General features: G+C 34.5%; 1 protein-coding gene and 1 pseudogene across 1 annotated transcript; one reads left to right on the forward strand and one right to left on the reverse strand.

The window, feature by feature from the left end:
- Positions 1-1027: 1027 nt before the first annotated feature.
- Positions 1028-1993, forward strand: LOC149170774 (galactan beta-1,4-galactosyltransferase GALS1-like). The gene is made up of 2 exons (XM_089427353.1): positions 1028-1229; positions 1321-1993. Exons 1-2 carry the CDS (start codon positions 1042-1044, stop codon positions 1676-1678), a joined length of 546 nt encoding a protein of 181 aa, XP_089283479.1. The 5' UTR covers positions 1028-1041; the 3' UTR covers positions 1679-1993.
- Positions 1994-20160: 18167 nt separating this feature from the next.
- On the reverse strand, positions 20161-21007 carry LOC149170775 (galactan beta-1,4-galactosyltransferase GALS1 pseudogene; annotated as a pseudogene).
- Between the last annotated feature and the right edge of the window lie 437 nt (positions 21008-21444).

Here is a 21444-nt window from a genome sequence, read left to right on the forward strand (position 1 = left end):
GCTATGCTATGCATCTGGACGGGGCATCTGAGATGTGACGCGCTGATAGCATGACCATACCATGCTATGCTATGCATCTGGACGGGGCATCTGAGATGTGACGCGCTGATACCATGCTATGCTATGCATCTGGACGGGGTATCTGAGATGTGACGCACTGAGCAACCATGTTACTCCATGTGAACCGAACCATTCAAATTCAAATTCGAAATTCGAAATTTGAACTGGTGAATCCGCCCCGCCGAATTCGAAGTTTGAACTGGTGAACCCGCCCGGCCCAAATTCAAAATTTGAACATCGATAATTGCTATATCTCGCATTTCAAGTCGTCTGGCATCATGGTTCAGGGCGGGCACGAGACATATATCCGGAATTCCTTCCTGGGGCAGTGCATTACCGCCTGTGGAAGCCCGGACGAGAAGAAATTCAGCGGCGTGGGCATAAGCCTCATGGGCAACCACAACGCTGTAACAGACGTTGTCATCTTTTCGGCTGCTATGGGGATTACAGTGACAGGTCAAGCCAATATCCTCACAGGAGTTCACTGTTATAACAAGGCCACAGGCTTCGGAGGAGTTGGAATCAAACTAATGCTCAGTGGATTGACTCAGATCTGAGGAACATCGGTTCTTATTTGGATTATAGAGCTCATTCTTCATGCACTCCATGGCAACAAATTTGGGAAAGCTGAGAGAATTGTTGCTCTCACAGAACAAAAAGGTACCTACAATGCCTCTATTTATAGTCAGGCTCCCCCATATGATTACCTCTATTGTGGTTCCTCGCTGTACGGTGACCTGAATCCTCAGAGAATGAGAGAGTGGATGGCTTATCATGCCAAATTCTTTGGCCCTAGATTGCACTTTGTTTTTCACGATGCTGGTGGAGTCCATTCCCAAGTTAGAAAGGTGTTGGAGCCATGGATTCGAGCAGGTCGTGTGACGTTGCAGGATGTAACAGAGCAGGAACAATATGACGGGTATTACCATAATCAGTTCCTCATTGTGAACGATTGTTTGCAGTTTGCACAGGTACAAATTCATGGCGAATTGGACTTTTTTCTTCGATGTAGATGAGTATCTCTATATTCCTCGGCGGAAAACACTGCAATATGTGTTGAATGAGCTCTCTGGCTATACCCAATTCACCATTGAGCAATATTCCATGTCTAACAAGCTCTGCTTGCAGAATAATCTGCACAGCATCTCGACTAACAGTACTTATTCCAGGTAATAGTAATTATGGTTTCTATTAATCCGAAGAAAAAATTCGAATATGTTTTTGGGGTTTGAAATTCAATGTGATAATTCTGTTGCGCAGGGAATGGGGATTTGAAAAGTTATTATTCAGGGATGTGAAGAGAGGCATAAGGAGAGATCGCAAGTATGCAGTGCAGGCAAGAAATGTGTACGCAACTGGCGTTCACATGTCTGAGAATGTGATGGGGAAAACACAGCACAAGACAGAGGGTTTGATGAGATTCTATCATTATCATGACACCATCACCAGTAGAGGAGAGCCGTGCAGGGAATTTGTGAAATCATCGATGAGAAAGAATGTGAGTTGGGTGGGAGGCATTCCGTATGTATATGATGGCACCATGAAAGTTGTTGCTCAATCCATTAAAAAATTCGAGAGAGACATGATGGGATCCCAGCTCGCATCCATTCAGCAGTGAGCGATTATGTTGGGAAAATTCTGCAAATTGATAAAAGCAAGTACCATTTATGAAAGACCAAATCATTGCAAGAGCTTTGATTTGATCAGGCCGAAATCCAGAGCTCATCAGACTTAGTGTTTAGTGATCGTACCATTCTTTCTAACTCTTGAGCCTGCATCTATCTCTTGTAAATTTCCATGCTTGTTTACCGCGGGGGCGGGATTCTGCCCTGCCCTGCCCTGCCCGACCCCAGCATGGTCCGATGCATGTAGGTTTATGGTACTGTATTCTTTTGTAAAGTATGAAATTTCAATTTGAGTGGACTTTGATGCTCCCCGCCATCATTTGTTCACAGATCACTCTCACCTCACCTCACTTTGTACTGTCTTTCCCACCACGAGATCCTCGCTTTCAATACCATGCGTTTGGTGGATGACTGGAATCGGTTCATTTCCTTTTCTGTTCTACTATCAATAATAGTATTGCCAGAAATTTGACATTATATGTTACAAAAGTGGATTTCATTTCATTTTCTGTTCTACTATTAGTAGTATTGCCAGAATTGTTTTATAAATTGTTATGACATTATAGGTTACAAAAGCGGAATTTAAAGTTAAACGGAAAAACTAATTTCCTTCGTACTTATTTGTATAATATTCTTTAACATATATGAAAACTCTCTCTTTTATATATATATATATACAGTATTTTATAAAAATTAAAAAATATATAATTATCCACTAGTCACCGTAACACATTTTTTCACCTAATGGTTACAACTCTGAAATTCAATTGCGTCATACAGCACGGGCATGTCTATGCATAAAATAGATTAATTATTCAGCCATGGTTAAAAACTGTTATCTTACAATCCTACCTCCATCCATTGGTTTAAAACGTCAACCCTTTGGATTTCAGTAAATAAAATTCACCTTTGGGACACCACCGAGGATATTAAACTTAGATTTGAGATACTATTGTATTGAATTTTACATTTACAATTTTATTGGTCAATGGTTTAAACGTTACAGTTTTATTTAAGTCTAATCTGTGTTATCATCATTTAACACATTTTAATTTATGATTCGAGAGGGTTTTAAAAATGGTTTGTTTGGTAAGGAAATAATTTAACAATTTAAAATCTAGAGGTATTTTATAAGAATAAAAAGTTATCTTTTTAAATAATGTTGATGAGTCACTCAGCATTGGTCAATAACAATGATTTTTAAATAATGTTGTTGAGTCATTTTACATTTGCCAATTACAATAAGTGCATAACAACCAATAACGGTTGTCTCAGTATTGGTTTGACAACTGAATTATGATAGGTTTACCTACTTTTCAAAAAAAAAAAAAATATAAGCATACACCAGTACATTTGAGGATAACAACCTGTGATCGTTGTCCCACTGCTGCTTTCACAACTGAGTTATTATAAGTTTTCCTACTATTAAAAAGATAATTAAAAAAAATTAATTTATGAATAAGTGTACTTGGAAGAAGGTTTTAAAATATTTAATGCATTTGAGGATAACAACCTGTGATGTGATCGTTGTCCCACTGCTGCTTTCACAACTGAGTTATTATAGGTTTTCCTACTATTAAAAAGATAATTAAAAAAAAATCAATTTATGAATAAGTGTACTTGGAAGAAGGTTTTAAAATATTTAATGAGAACCGCTCATTAATAACCATTTTAGATCCATCTTAACTCCGAAACTACCAAGAATCTAGAGGGATCGAATTTCTTTGCACCTTAAGTAAATCTATGGGGTTCAAAGGTTTACTACCTCTCCTCCTTTCTGTAACTGGAACCTTGGATCTCTCATTTTCCACAGATTTCACATTATTTCCATCACCAATTGAGCTGCTCCCAAGACAAATAGATATATAACTTAGAAAAAAAAATATTAAATATATAATTTTTATATGCTTATTAATTAAATTTAAATCTAAAATTATGAAATATAATAATTATGAATTTGAATCATTATTTTAATTTATATGACCAAATAAAATTTAATAAATAACCATATATAATTAACATTTCAAAAAAATTAAACTAAAGCTATTTAAAAAAAAACTTATATTAATATGTAATTCTTTTAATGGGAAAAAATCAATAATCACATGAAATTAAATAATTATAAATTTAAGCTTTCTTATTAAAATTTAACACAGTTATAAATTAATTATTTATAATACTACATTCATATTTATTTTCAATTTCAAAAAAATATTTTAATAATTAAATCTCCATTTATAGATTCATGAAGTAGGGTCACCATTATTTTTTTTATTTGGACAACTTCTTAAATTTGATACCAAGATTATTTTGTAGTGTTTTTTATATTTGATAAATTATAGTCTACTATTAAAGATGATTACTAATCGTGTTAAGAGGTGTTTTCGAGTTTTATATGACAGATATTTGCAACAAAATTTTATTTAGACAATTTCTTAAATTTGATAATAAAATTATCTTGTAGTACTTTTTGTTTTTGGTAAATTTTATTATTATATTATTAGAGTTGATTACTAATGGCTTTGAGAGGTTTTAAATTTGATAATAAAATTGTCTTGCAGTGCTTTTTATATTTGATAAATTATATTATATTATTAAAATTGATTATTATTTATGTTGAGAAGTGTTTTCAAGTTTTATATGAAATAGATATTTGTAATGTTATGTGATTTAAATATTAAGATTAGGTAAAATAAAAATTAAAAAGTAATTTTTGGGTTTAGGTTTTGAGAAGTCATGATTTTTCTTATAGTATTTTGTTATGATGAAACAAAAGTTTGAAGAAATTTATTATGAAATGCAAGCATATTACTTTAGATCCATCTTAACTTTTAAATTGATACGTCAATACTTAATAAATTTAAATTTAAAATCAATTAAACTGGTTTTAAAGCTATAATAAAAACAACGATATTACCCATCGATAAATGTGGGTGATATCAAAGATTCCATCAAAAATTGTTTTTTTGGTACATTGTCATAAAAAGGCATTAATAAACGATTAAATTGTACATCGGTAGAGTCAATAAATTAACTTGGTTCAGTGAAGCTGATTTAGCCCCTTACGGTATTTTTCATCCCGGGCACGCACTTCCCTTTCATCCAATGCATTGCGGGGGAGGAACATACATACGAGGTCTGCTAGTCTGCTCTTTCGAAAAGTTAGTCTGCTCCTCCGTCGATTTATATGATCCAATCCAGCTTATTTTTATCCCCTTCCCCCAGTATTGGTTTGGTCTAACTTGGGGAGATACGGCTAATGAATCACTATAAATAAAGTACCTAATACGCCTATCCCAACACGCCTATTGCAATAAGTTGTGGTTAGCTCAGCAATTGCCCTCTCACTCATTACTGAAAGTTGACGGAATGTGATTAAACGAATCTTTGGTTTAAGCACCTTTCCCCGTTCATTATTGAGAAGGGCTGGTTAATTAACTGATTTAAAGTGAACTGCTTCTTTCTAAAAGTTCCTCTCCTTATGGTGAGACCCCAATGGGTCTTGAACTGATGGACAAATAAAGCTAGGAGGTGTATTTGACTAGCAATTGTCTCAAAATGTGCAAACATAGGTCGATAGGTTTTTTAAATTGGAAAAATGATATGAGGAACGCATTTGCATAATATGTATTGGAAAATTTAAATTTTATATAGATATTGTAAAAGATAATATTTTAGTTTTATGGATCCTGGAGTTCGAAAGCATACCAGTGAAGTTCTTAGACTATCTTGTTCTTGAAGGGCAACACGGACACCAGATTCGACCTCTAGAAACTCAGATCAATGTCATAGCTCAAACCTGAGAGAATAACAAGGATACTTTTAAATTCAAGTGAGTTAGAAACTACCTCCTCAATTTTGGGAAGAAAAGAGTTATAAATTAAATGTAGTCTTCAACAAATGTGAAACTTATAATATTTAAAAAACAAATAAAAAATAAAGAAACTTATGCAAATAGTTACATGCATCCATTGCAAAGTACATCCATCACACAAAAAAAAATCCATCATACACCACTAAATAACAAAAAACCAAATTTATAAAAAATATTAATAATATTCAAATTATGTAGTGAATTGACTTTAGAAAATTGCTAGATTGAACTCTCTTGCTCGTGAATTTGGCGTGTTCATATAATGATAACGGAACAATAAATGTAAGTCAAAATGTGACAAATTTATAAAATACAATAAATTTTATTTTACCAAAATCACAACGGTCAAATTCAATATTCAAGCTTCCATACATGAGAATTGTAGATTTTTCCTTGGCCAACACACAAATTATGAAGGGCAGATTGTCTACAACTAAATTTCCTATATCGGCTTGCAGCTGGAAAGTTCCAAGAAAACTAAAAATCTTCTGAACCACAAGACTAAATTCATTGCATGCTCAAGTATATCATGCTCCATGAATAATAACTAGGCATACCATATACAAATCTACAACTCTTTTCTAGTGTCCTGAATAAGTATGAACGGATTTACAGTTACCTGTGCTAGTTCTAACATTGTAAATTCCCCAGGATTCCCAAGATTGAAAGGACCAACATGCCTCCATAAGTCACATAAGGCATTCAACCTTCGGGGTTTCCAAGGAAGTGTTTGTAGTTAATTTTTATTTGAGAAGTGAAATAAAACAGTACCATATTACTTCCAACAACACGGAGCGATAAACAATGGACCAATATTTCTGCTGCAATTGTCAACTTACCAGATCATAAACGAACTAGAATCTCTGTGTATGTTTCCCATCTCCATAGAATGTCAAAGGCTCCTTGCACAAAGGCTATACATAATAATAATGAATTTATCAAAATTATCTTAGACAAGAAAAAGGAATAAATCCCAAATTAACTCACTATAGAAAGAAAAGATTAAGCACAAAGGAACTAGAAAATAATTAAGGCACATAATCAAAAGGTTATACAAAGGCCCTAAGTGAATAGAAAAGCATAATTCAAAAAGATAAATGATTATAATCATTTGGGGAAATCATCAAAGAAGTGGAAAAAAAATTGTCTTAAGCAAAAGCACCATTAAGTGCAATAATACAATATTACAAACATAAGAAATCCAAATACTGCCCAAAGTTCCATAATACCTGCCAAAGTTCCTTAAATACATGCTTCTTCTTACTGAACCATATAAGATGTTTTTTAATTACCCTGTGAATGACTTATTACTTCATATAATTTTCGGGTAAATATAATTTTCAAACATTTCTATTAGAATAATTAGGTTTCTATTCGGTATTTTGTGGTACCTATCAAACTACTAAAGGATTGCTAACCTTTATTGGACTATGTCTTGCAATAAAAAATCTCTAGGCCTTTTGAAAAACACACCAAATAGTACGACACTTTTGAATAGGAACCAAGCTAAAAAGAAAAATCAAAGTACCAGTAAACAGATAATGTAGCTCTAGATTTTTCTTCAAGGAGAATCATCGTATGGTCTACAACTACACAACCTATGTAACACCAACATTCAATGCATAATACAACTACAAAGTTATGAGATCATAGCCTTGAGAGTCTGGGAAGAAAATCAATAACTTACCTGAGCAACAAAATTACTTACAATCTGACCATCATCAAGGCACATTCGCAGACTGTATGTACTGAAAATTTGAGAAATATGAACTTGAAAGCACGATATCAAATAAGTATCTTGGCAAGTGTGATGTGAAATAAGGTTTAATATATTTAGATTTAATACAGATATTAAGACAAACTCATATTCACAATACACCTCAACATTTGCTCCCCTGTGATAATCCATTGTTAGAGTTTCGGTTGTTTTCTTACCCTCATCATAACAACTGCGAACTCTTGAATATCACCATGAAAACGATATTAGCAATCTTTATTGGGTTCTATAAACTTATATTAGCAATTGATTTCTTTACCAGGGTATATAAATTTATAATTTTTATTCACAAGAGAATTGGTTTATGGTGGATTTAAAAAGTTGGATTTTGCCTATTTGCAAATTTCACCTTTTTCATTGTATTGACTTTACATGCTTGCACCTATAGTTGTGCTTGAATAGCATACTTTTGCATTGGATTTTGGAATTTAGTTTTATGTTTGGTAGTTATAGAGGTATAGGAAGATTCTAGGTTTGCGAAATTTGCAGTTTCATTTATTACATTAAAAGTGCATATTAGTTATGCCACATTCTCAAAATTATGCATTTTGGGTCTTCTGAATTTTACTGAAATACATTGTTTTTTTTAGAATCGAAGTTTTATGTATTCTATTATGCTGATTTCGAATGATATTATATGGATTTCTTTATTGGGCCACAGTGAATTTATGTATCACTCTTAAGTTAACTTAATTGAGTTGTATTTAATTTAATTTGTGGACTTTGGGTGAATAATCACAAATAATATAATCAAAGTAAGAGGTTTAATCATGTTGACACATGGAGCGTTTGTGCTGCATTATTTAATTCCTTAACTAGGAAAGCTAATTTTGAAGCCTGCACTTTTCAATTTTGGAGATTCCAATTTTAAAATAATAATATATATTTATAAATAATATATTAAATATTAATATTTATTTAAAATTATTTACCTATATGTTAAATATATAGTTTATGTTGTTAATGTTTTTGTTAAATTAAAAATTTCATAATTAACTATTCAACTTAATATTGTTTTGGCTAATAAATATAGTTTGGATTTTACTACTAACAAATTTGTTTATTATTTAGTCATTATCATTTAAATGTATTGATTCTATACCGGTGAAATAATGATAAGAAAATAATGTTTTCATAAGATGATGAGTAGGTCAGTTTCCCGATTTTCTTCATCCAGGTATTATTAACCTCTTATATGATTTATTTAAAATTTTATTTGATTTTTTATTTTAATTTCAATTATTTGATCCTATAATATTGTAATTACTATACATTTCTCTATATTTTATATATAAAGCTCAATATTCACCTTAATGAGTTGTAAACTTAATAGTCACTATAATGAGTTCTAAAGGACACCTTTAAATTTCCATATTTTGAAGTCCACCACGAGGTATAGCTACTTCATTCGATGAAAACTGTAAGCCATGTGGAGTGAAAAAATCCCATTGCCCACCAGCGGGGATTTTCTTGTCATAACCGCAAGAAAACAGAGGAAGGCACCCCATTAAAATTATTGCCAGAGAAGACACATAACAGAAATACTTGACTTTTGTAAACCATAGATTTATCTTCTGCACTACCATGCTTAATACCCAATGGCGCAATCGCAATATATTTTTCTTGAATAACCAGCATTCTGGTTTCCGTGTTATAACTTGCCAGCATAGACTGACTCCTTGAGGAGTAGAAGACTGGGCTGTTGTCTGCGCCGGAACGAAGTGATCGTCCGGATAATTTGCAGTTGATTTCTGATCATTGCCTTACAGTCGTAGGGATATAAATGACATCATGTTCCTGATTATAGACGGTTGAAACTAGTTTATGAAACCCCCATTACCATATTCAAAAAGATCACCAAGGGTTGGTAAAATCACTGTACTTAGCTCCTAATCATTTTTTTCCAAAACATTAGATTATAAAAATTATGAAACGACTATTGTTTATACAAAAATTGCATTGACGGTTGTGATTATAAAATTTCCAAAACATTAAATTATAAAAATTATGAAACTACTATTTGTTTATTCAAAAATTGCGTTGAGGGTTGTGATTATAAAATCACTATGTTCAGCGCTTTATAATTTAAATTATGAAATGGCTATTTGTTTATTCAAAAATTGCATTAAGATTCTAAAATCAATGTTGTCAATTCCTTATCATTTCTTTCCAAAACATTAAATTATAAAAATTATGAAACGACTATTTGTTTATTTAGAATTGGCGTTGAGGGCTGTGATTATAAAATCACTATGTTCAGCTCTTTATCATTTCTCTTCAAAACTTTAGTTTATGGTACATTTAATTTAGAGTACTGTTTACATGATTTTTTTCCAAGAATGGAGGATCCTTTAGCGCATAGCCAAAGTTGGTAGAATAACCAAACACGACAATTGACATATACGGAGGGAGAAAACCAATCACATATCACCAAGCAGTCTCCATTGGACACATCGACCCACAGATCGACCCCAAGGGAGGTATGGAGGTCATGAAAATGAAAGTGTTAAGAGAAAGGGCATTGGGATACGTCAGCACCAACAGGCAACAATGATGGCCAATGGGGAGCGTTTCGGGCGGTCCCCATGGGACATGTCAACTCGGAAGGCAAACCCCGATGAGTTTGTTAACATGCACAAGAGGGAAGTGCGTGGATAAGGGAGTTTCGAGCTTAGCACCTGGACACTACCCTCGACTTGTTTCACATAGAAATAATATCTTGGGCATAGAGAAAAGAGTCGCAGAGGCTCTAGGAGCATCTAAGCACTAGCTCCTTGGATTGTTTCGCGTAGAAAGGAAGGAGTGAAACACATAATAAACAAAGGGGCTATCAAATAGGGAGCTCCGTCCTTTGGGTTGATGGGTGGTCATTCGCCTAAAAATGTGACCAATGATGTGGAGCCATTAACAAAGGAAAAAGGCCTCCTATAGGACTTAAAAGGGCTTAGTACCTAGGGCCTAAGCCAATGCTCGCCATGAATCGGTCTTATGGTGGATAACAGGAAAGGTGCCATAAAAAGGGACCTAACACAAAGAGGTCTTATTCCTAACACAAAGAGGGAGCATGACCACAAGGGGAGTATACTCAAGTCAATATTTGAGTATGAGATTATGCATTGAGAATTGGTATCCTTAACTAGTATAAGTTATGCTTTGCATGATAGAGGCTAATGGTGTTTGTTGCATATGAATCAATTGACTATTATGATATCATTCTAATTGGTAATTAGTATCATACATCGGATTTATGGTGAAAGGAACATGGTGCATATACGGAAGATGTGCGCATATACGGAACCTGGGCATATACGAAAGATGTGTGCATATACGGAAGATGTGCGCATATACGAAAACTGGGCATATACGGAAGATGTGCGCATATACGGAAACTGGGCATATACGGAAGATGTGCGCATATATAGAAACTGGGCATATACGGAAACTGGGCATATACGGAAGATGTGCGCATATACGGAAACTGGGCATATACGAAAACTGGGCATATACGGAAGATGTGGGCATATACGGAAGATGTGTGCATATACGGAAATTGGGCATATACGGAAGATGTGTGCGCATATACGGAAACTGGGCATATACGGAAACTGGGCATATACGGAAGATGTGTGCATATACGGAAACTGGGCATATACGGAAGGTGTGTGCATATAAGGAAACTGGGCATATACGAAAGATGTGCGCATATACGGAAACTGGGCATATACGGAAGATGTGTGCATATACGGAAACTGGGCATATACAGAAGATGTGCGCATATACGGAAACTGGGCATATACGGAAGATGGCATATACGGAAGATGTGTGCATATACGGAAACTGGGCATACACGGAAGATGTGCGCATATACGGAAACTGGGCATATACGGAAGATGTGCGCATATACGGAAACTGGGCATATACGGAAGATGTGTGCATATACGGAAACTGGGCATATACAGAAGATGTGCGCATATACGGAAACTGGGCATATACGGAAGATGGCATATATGGAAGATGTGTGCATATACGGAAACTGGGCATATACGGAAGATGTGCGCATATACGGAAACTGGGCATATACGGAAGATGTGTGCATATACGGAAACTGGGCATATACAGAAGATGTGCGCATATACGGAAATTGGGCATATACGGAAGATGTGCGCATATACAGAAACTGGGCATATACGGAAGATGTGTGCATATACGAAAGATGTGCGCATATACAGAAAATGGGCATATACGGAAGATGTGTGCATATACGGAAACTGGGCATATACAGAAGATGTGCGCATATACGGAAACTGGGCATATACGGAAGATGTGCGCATATACGAAAACTGGGCATATACGGAATATGTGTGCATATACAGAAACTGGGCATATACGGAAGATGTGTGCATATACGGAAACTGGGCATATACGAAAACTGGGCATATACGGAAGATGTGCGCATATACAGAAATTGGGCATATACGGAAGATGTGTGCATATACGGAAACTGGGCATATACGGAAGATGTGGGCATATACGGAAACTGGGCATATACGGAAGATGTGGGCATATACGGAAACTGGGCATATACGGAAGATGTGTGCATATACGGAAATTGGGCATATACGGAAGATGTGTGCATATACGGAAACTGGGCATATACGGAAGATGTGGGCATATACGGAAACTGGGCATATACGGAAGATGTGGGCATATACGGAAACTGGGCATATACGGAAGATGTGGGCATATACGGAAACTGGGCATATACGGAAGATGTGTGCATATACGGAAACTGGGCATATACGGAAGATGTGTGCATATACGGAAACTGGGCATATACGGAAGATGTGTGCATATACGGAAACTGGGCATATACGGAAGATGTGCGCATATACGGAAACTGGGCATATACGGAAGATGTGCGCATATACGGAAACTGGGCATATACGGAAGATGTGCGCATATACGGAAACTGGGCATATACGGAAGATGTGGGCATATACGGAAACTGGGCATATATGGAAGATGTGTGCATATACGGAAACTGGGCATATACGGAAGATGTGCGCATATACGGAAACTGGGCATATACGGAAGATGTACGCATATAAGGAAGATGTGTGCATATACGGAAACTGGGCGTATACAGAAGATGTGTGCATATACGGAAACTGGGCGTATACGGAAACTGGGCATATACGGAAGATGTGCGCATATACGGAAACTGGGCATATACGGAAGATGTGTGCATATACGGAAACTGGGCATATACGGAAGATGTGAGCATATACGGAAGATGTGCGCATATACGGAAACTGGGCATATACGGAAGATGTGCGCATATACGGAAACTGGGCATATACAGAAACTGGGCATATACGGAAGATGTGGGCATATACGGAAGATGTGCGCATATACGGAAACTGGGCATATACGGAAGATGTGCGCATATACGGAAACTGGGCATATACGGAAGATGTGCGCATATATGGAAGATGTGCGCATATATGGAAACTGGGCATATACGGAAGATGTGCGCATATACGGAAACTGGGCATATACGGAAGATGTGTGCATATACGGAAAGGATCAAGTTCTCCGGCATCAGCTTTGAAATCCATTCCTTCATCTGGCTGGCTAAGCCATTTCTCTTTCTCAAAAAATGGCATGAACAAACAAAGATACCATTCAGGGTTCAATTCCTCAACATACCAAATGGAAAAAATACATCCATAAGTCAAGGAGAGGGAATGAAGTAATTTGACTGCTTATCTTTAGGTTGATAGGCCTCTCTTTTGAATCAGTGCACCTCTTGTCTTAGTCTACACTTCTCATGTCTATCTGACATCTGTACATAGATTTTTATGCCACCCAGAGACATCTGTGCACACCATTTTTACACTAGAGTTCCAGGAGAGTCCGTTTGAATTCTTCATGGAGTTTATGGCACTAAACATGAGTTTTATGGTGCATGACTTCATGACAAAGAAAAAGATGACATTTTTTGATACGTCGATACTGTCGCCGACAAAGTCGCGGGATATGGAATGTTTACTAATATCATAAACGACAGGTTGGAATACGACACAGGCACAATAAGCAACCAAGAATGGGGTGGAATCATGTTATACCATAGATACTGCAGCTTTTTGGGCATGGACACAAGATACAACCTCGACTACAAAAACCATAGGCATTTCTAAACTCAATATCTACGATACCAAGCAATCACATCGACTATTGCTACTTCGTGTTCAATCTAATTTCCATCTAAAAAATAAATAATTGCCCCTAGGTTTGAAAATAAAGTCCCTGGGAGTTGTCGTGATGGGAGGAGTTGGCTTTGTTGGAAGTCACCTAGTTGACAGGCTCATGGAAAGAGGTGACAATGTTATTATTGTTGACAATTTCTTTACATGAAGAAAGGAGAATGTTTTGCATCATTTTGGCAATCTAAGGTTTGAACTGATAAGGCATGATGTTCTGGAATCCTTAATGTTGGAGGTTGATAAAATCTACCCTTTGGCTTGTGATGCTTCCCCTGTGCATTACAAACATAATCATGTGAATACTATCATATCCTTTACTCATCGAAATATGAAATGAATCTATGCTTTTTAAGTAAATTTCTGTAGATCTTGCTATTTTTCACAATGGAGGTTTCTATTCAGTATTTTTTTATTATAAAATTGTTATGTTTTGCTCTGAATCCTTAACTCGAGCTTTACAAAACTAATGTTCTGGGAACCTTGAACATGCTCGGACTTTCCAAGCATGTTGGGGCATGTTTTTTGCTTACAAGTACAAGTGAGTTTTATGGAGATCCTCTTGAACATCCTCAAACTGAAGCATATTGGAGCAATGTTAATCCCATCGATTAGTTTCTTATCGGACTTACCTTGGATGAAGGCAGTCACCATGTTTTATTTTCAATTATTGTTCGATGTTTTCCTTGTATTGAAAACTAAAAGAATTATCGTTTTCATGGTGATATTCAAGAGTCCGCAGTTGCTATGATGAGGGTAAGAAAACAACCGAAACTCTAACAAGGGATTATCACAGGGGAGAAAATGTTGAGGTGTATTGTGAATCTGAGTTTGTCTTAATATCTGTATTAAATCTAAATATATTAAACCTTATTTCACATCACACTTGCCAAGATACTTATTTGATATCGTGCTTTCAAGTTCATATTTCTCAAATTTTCAATACATACAGTCTGCGAATGTGCCTTGATGATGGTCAGACTGTAAGTAATTTTGTTGCTTAGGTAAGTTATTGATTTTCTTCCCAGACTCTCAAGGCTATGATCTCATAACTTTGTAGTTGTATTATGCATTGAATGTTGCTGTTACATAGGTTGTGTAGTTGTAGACCATACAATGATTCTCCTTGAAGAAAAATCTAGAGCTACATTATATGTTTACTGGTACTTTGATTTTTCTTTTTAGCTTGGTTCCTATTCAAAAGTGTCGTACTATTTGGTGTGTCTTTCAAAAGGCCTAGAGATTTTTTATTGCAAGACATAGTCCAATAAAGGTTAGCAATCCTTTAGTAGTTTGATAGGTACCACAAAATACCGAATAGAAACCTAATTATTCTAATAGAAATGTTTGCAAATTATATTTACCCGAAAATTATATGAAGTAATAAGTCATTCACAGGGTAATCAAAAAACATCTTATATGGTTCAGTAAGAAGAAGCATGTATTTAAGGAACTTTGGCAGGTATTATGGAACTTTGGGAAGTATTTGGATTTCTTATATTTGTAATATTGTATTATTGCACTTAATGGTGCTTTTGCTTAAGACAATTTTTTTTCCACTGCTTTGATGATTTCCCCAAATGATTATAATCATTTATCTTTTTGAATTATGCTTTTCTATTCACTTAGGGCCTTTGTATAACCTTTTGATTATGTGCCTTAATTATTTTCTAGTTCCTTTGTGCTTAATCTTTTCTTTCTATAGTGAGTTAATTTGGGATTTATTCCTTTTTCTTGTCTAAGATAATTTTGATAAATTCCTTATTATTATGTATAGCCTTTGTGCAAGGAGCCTTTGACATTCTATGGAGATGGGAAACATACACAGAGATTCTAGTTCGTTTATGATCTGGTAAGTTGACAATTGCAGCAGAAATATTGGTCCATTGTTTATCGCTCCGTGTTGTTGGAAGTAATATGGTACTGTTTTCTTTCACTTCTCAAATAAAAATTAACTACAAACACTTCCTTGGAAACCCCGAAGGTTGAATGCCTTATGTGACTTATGGAGGCATGTTGGTCCTTTCAATCTTGGGAATCCTGGGGAATTTACAATGTTAGAACTAGCACAGGTAACTGTAAATCCTTTCATACTTATTCAGGACACTAGAAAAGAGTTGTAGATTTGTATATGGTATGCCTAGTTATTATTCCTGGAGCATGATATACTTGAGCATGCAATGAATTTAATCTTGTGGTTCAGAAGATTTTTAGTTTTCTTGGAACTTTCCAGCTGCAAGCCGATATAGGAAATTTAGTTGTAGACAATCTGCCCTTCATAATTTGTGTGTTGGCCAAGGAAAAATCTACAATTCTCATGTATGGAAGCTTGAATATTGAATTTGACCGTTGTGATTTTGGTAAAATAAAATTTATTTTATTTTATAAATTTGTCACATTTTGACTTACATTTATTGTTCCGTTATCATTATATGAACACGCCAAATTCACGAGCAAGAGAGTTGAATCTAGCAATTTTCTAAAGTCAATTCACTATATAATTTGAATATTATTAATATTTTTTATAAATTTGGTTTTTTGTTATTTAGTGGTGTATGATGGATTTTTTTTTGTGTGATGGATGTACTTTGCAATGGATGCATGTAACTATTTGCATAAGTTTCTTTATTTTTTATTTGTTTTTTAAATATTATAAGTTTCACATTTGTTGAAGACTTCATTTAATTTATAACTCTTTTCTTCCCAAAATTGAGGAGGTAGTTTCTAACTCACTTGAATTTAAAAGTACCCTTGTTATTCTCTCAGGTTTGAGCTATGACATTGATCTGAGTTTCTAGAGGTCGAATCTGGTGTCCGTGTTGCCCTTCAAGAACAAGATAGTCTAAGAACTTCACTGGTATGCTTTCGAACTCCAGGATCCATAAAACTAAAATATTATCTTTTACAATATCTATATAAAATTTAAATTTTCCAATACATATTATGCAAATGCGTTCCTCATATCATTTTTCCAATTTAAAAAACCTATCGACCTATGTTTGCACATTTTGGGACAATTGCAAGTCAAATACACCTCCTACCTTTATTTGTCCATCAATTCAAGACCCATTGGGGTCTCACCATGAGGAGAGGAACTTTTAGAAAGAAGCAGTTCACTTTAAATCAGTTAATTAACCAACCCTTCTCAATAATGAACGGGGAAAGGTGCTTAAACCAAAGATTCTTTTAATCACATTCCGTCAACTTTCAGTAATGAGTGAGAGGGCAATTGCTGAGCTAACCACAACTTATTGCAATAGGCGTGTTGGGATAGGCGTATTAGGTACTTTGTTTATAGTGATTCATTAGCCGTATCTCCCCAAGTTAGACCAAACCAATACTGGGGGAAGGGGATAAAAATAAGCTGGATTGGATCATATAAATCGACGGAGGAGCAGACTAACTTTTCGAAAGAGCAGACTAGCAGACCTCGTATGTATGTTCCTCCCCCGCAATGCATTGGATGAAAGGGACGTGCGTGCCCAGGATGAAAAATACCGTAAGGGGCTAAATCACCTTCACTGAACCAAGTTAATTTATTGACTCTACCGACGTACAATTTAATCGTTTATTAATGCCTTTTTATGGCAATGTACCAAAAAAACAATTTTTGATGGAATCTTTAATATCACCCACATTTATCGATGGGTAATATCGTTGTTTTTATTATAGCTTTAAAACCAGTTTAATTGATTTTAAATTTAAATTTATTAAGTATTGACGTATCAATTTAAAAGTTAAGATGGATCTAAAGTAATATGCTTGCATTTCATAATAAATTTCTTCAAACTTTTGTTTCATCATAACAAATACTATAAGAAAAATCATGACTTCTCAAAACCTAAACCCAAAAATTACTTTTTAATTTTTATTTTACCTAATCTTAATATTTAAATCACATAACATTACAAATATCTATTTCATATAAAACTTGAAAACACTTCTCAACATAAATAATAATCAATTTTAATAATTTAATATAATTTATCAAATATAAAAATTACTGCAAGACAATTTTATTATCAAATTTAAAACCTCTCAAAGCCATTAGTAATCAACTCTAATAATATAATAATAAAATTTACCAAAAACAAAAAGTACTACAAGATAATTTTATTATCAAATTTAAGAAATTGTCTAAATAAAATTTTGTTGCAAATATCTGTCATATAAAACTCGAAAACACCTCTTAACACGATTAGTAATCATCTTTAATAGTAGACTATAATTTATCAAATATAAAAAACACTACAAAATAATCTTGGTATCAAATTTAAGAAGTTGTCCAAATAAAAAAAAAAATTGTGACCCTACTTCATGAATCTATAAATGGAGATTTAATTATTAAAATATTTTTTTGAAATTGAAAATAAATATGAATGTAGTATTATAAATAATTAATTTATAACTGTGTTAAATTTTAATAAGAAAGCTTAAATTTATAATTATTTAATTTCATGTGATTATTGATTTTTTCCCATTAAAAGAATTACATATTAATATAAGTTTTTTTTTTAAATAGCTTTAGTTTAATTTTTTTGAAATGTTAATTATATATGGTTATTTATTAAATTTTATTTGGTCATATAAATTAAAATAATGATTCAAATTCATAATTATTATATTTCGTAATTTTAGATTTAAATTTAATTAATAAGCATATAAAAATTATATATTTAATATTTTTTTTCTAAGTTATATATCTATTTGTCTTGGGAGCAGCTCAATTGGTGATGGAAATAATGTGAAATCTGTGGAAAATGAGAGATCCAAGGTTCCAGTTACAGAAAGGAGGAGAGGTAGTAAACCTTTGAACCCCATAGATTTACTTAAGGTGCAAAGAAATTCGATCCCTCTAGATTCTTGGTAGTTTCGGAGTTAAGATGGATCTAAAATGGTTATTAATGAGTGGTTCTCATTAAATATTTTAAAACCTTCTTCCAAGTACACTTATTCATAAATTGATTTTTTTTAATTATCTTTTTAATAGTAGGAAAACCTATAATAACTCAGTTGTGAAAGCAACAGTGGGACAACGATCACATCACAGGTTGTTATCCTCAAATGCATTAAATATTTTAAAACCTTCTTCCAAGTACACTTATTCATAAATTGATTTTTTTTAATTATCTTTTTAATAGTAGGAAAACTTATAATAACTCAGTTGTGAAAGCAGCAGTGGGACAACGATCACAGGTTGTTATCCTCAAATGTACTGGTGTATGCTTATATTTTTTTTTTTTTTGAAAAGTAGGTAAACCTATCATAATTCAGTTGTCAAACCAATACTGAGACGACCGTTATTGGTTGTTATGCACTTATTGTTATTGGCAAATGTAAAATGACTCAACAACATTATTTAAAAATCATTGTTATTGACAAATGCTAAGTGACTCATCAACATTATTTAAAAAGATAACTTTTTGTTCTTATAAAATACCTCTAGATTTTAAATTGTTAAATTATTTCCTTACCAAACAAACCATTTTTAAAACCCTCTCGAATCATAAATTAAAATGTGTTAAATGATGATAACACAGATTAGACTTAAATAAAACTGTAACGTTTAAACCATTGACCAATAAAATTGTAAATGTAAAATTCAATACAATAGTATCTCAAATCTAAGTTTAATATCCTCGGTGGTGTCCCAAAGGTGAATTTTATTTACTGAAATCCAAAGGGTTGACGTTTTAAACCAATGGATGGAGGTAGGATTGTAAGATAACAGTTTTTAACCATGGTTGAATGATTAATCTATTTTATGCATAGACATGCCCGTGCTGTATGACGCAATTGAATTTCAGAGTTGTAGACGATTAGGTGAAAAAATGTGTTACGGTGACTAGTGGATAATTATATATTTTTTAATTTTTATAAAATACTATATATATATATAAAAGAGAGAGTTTTCATATATGTTAAAGAATATTATACAAATAAGTACGAAGGAAATTAGTTTTTCCGTTTAACTTTAAATTCCGCTTTTGTAACCTATAATGTCATAACAATTTATAAAACAATTCTGGCAATACTACTAATAGTAGAACAGAAAATGAAATGAAATCCACTTTTGTAACATATAATGTCAAATTTCTGGCAATACTATTATTGATAGTAGAACAGAAAAGGAAATGAACCGATTCCAGTCATCCACCAAACGCATGGTATTGAAAGCGAGGATCTCGTGGTGTGAAAGACAGTACAAAGTGAGGTGAGGTGAGAGTGATCTGTGAACAAATGATGGCGGGGAGCAGCAAAGTCCACTCAAATTGAAATTTCATACTTTACAAAAGAATACAGTACCATAAACCTACATGCATCAACCATGTTGAGGCCGGGCAGGGCAGGGCAGAATCCCGCACCCGCGGTAAACAAGCATGGAAATTTACAAGAGATAGATGCAGGCTCAAGAGTTAGAAAGAATGGTACGATCACTAAACACTAAGTCTGATGAGCTCTGGATTTCGGCCTGATCAAATCAAATCTCTTGCAATGATTTGGTCTTTCATAAATGGTACTTGCTTTTATCAATTTGCAGAATTTTCCCAACATAATCGCTCACTGTTGAATGGATGCGAGATGGGATCCCATCATGTCTCTCTTGAATTTTTTAATGGATTGAGCAACAGCTTTCATGGTGCCATCATATACATACGGAATGCCTCCCACCCAACTCATGTTCTTTCTCATCGATGATTTCACAAATTCCCTGCATGGCTCTCCTCTACTGGTGATGGTGTCATGATAATGATAGAATCTCATCAAACCCTCTGTCTTGTGCTGTGTTTTCCCCATCACATTCTCAGACATGTGAACGCCAGTTGCGTACACATTTCTTGCCTGCACTGCATACTTGTGATCTCTCCTTATGTCTCTCTTCACATCTCTGAATAATAACTTTTCAAATCCCCATTCCCTGCGCAACAAAATTATCACATTGAATTTCAAACCCCAAAAACATATTCGAATTTTTTCTTCGGATTAACAGAAACCATAATGACTATTACCTGGAATAAGTACTGTTAGCCGAGATGCTGTGCAGTTTATTCTGCAAGCAGAGCTTGTTAGACATGGAATATTGCTCAATGGTGAATTGGGTATAGCCAGAGAGCTCATTCAACACATATTGCAGTGTTTTCCACCGAGGAATATAGAGATACTCATCTACATCGAAGAAAAAAGTCCAATTCGCCATGAATTTGTACCTGTGCAAACAATCGTTCACAATGAGGAACTGATTATGGTAATACCCGTCATATTGTTCCTGCTTTGTTACATCCTGCAACATCACACAACCTGCTCGAATCCATGGCTCCAACACCTTTCTAACCTGGGAATGGACTCCACCAGCATTGTGAAAAACAAAGTGCGATCTAGGGCCAAAGAATTTGGCATGATAAGCCATCCACTCTCTCATTCTCTGAGGATTCAGGTCACCGTATAGCAAGGAACCACAGTAGAGGTAATCATATGGGGGAGCCTGACTGTAAACAGAGGCATTGTAGGTACCTTTTTGTTCTGTGAGAGCAACGATTCTCTCAGCTTTCCCAAATTTGTTGCCATGGAGTGCATGAAGAATGAGCTTTATAATCCAAATAAGAACCGATGTTCCTCAGATCTGAGTCAATCCACCAAGCATTAGTTTGATTCCAACTCCTCCGAAGCCTGTGGTCTTGTTATAACAGTGAACTCCTGTGAGGATATTGGCTTGACCTGTCACTGTAATCCCCACAGCAGCCGAAAAGATGACAACGTCCATTACAGCGTTGTGGTGGCCCATGAGGCTTATGCCCACGCCGCTGAATTTCTTCTCGTCCGGGCTTCCACCGGCGGTAATGCGCT

Source organism: Pinus tabuliformis, chromosome 4_2 (assembly GCF_031772625.1).
Source record: "Pinus tabuliformis cultivar Carrire ecotype Pingquan chromosome 4_2, CPIR1, whole genome shotgun sequence".
Taxonomy (NCBI): Eukaryota; Viridiplantae; Streptophyta; class Pinopsida; order Pinales; family Pinaceae; genus Pinus; species Pinus tabuliformis.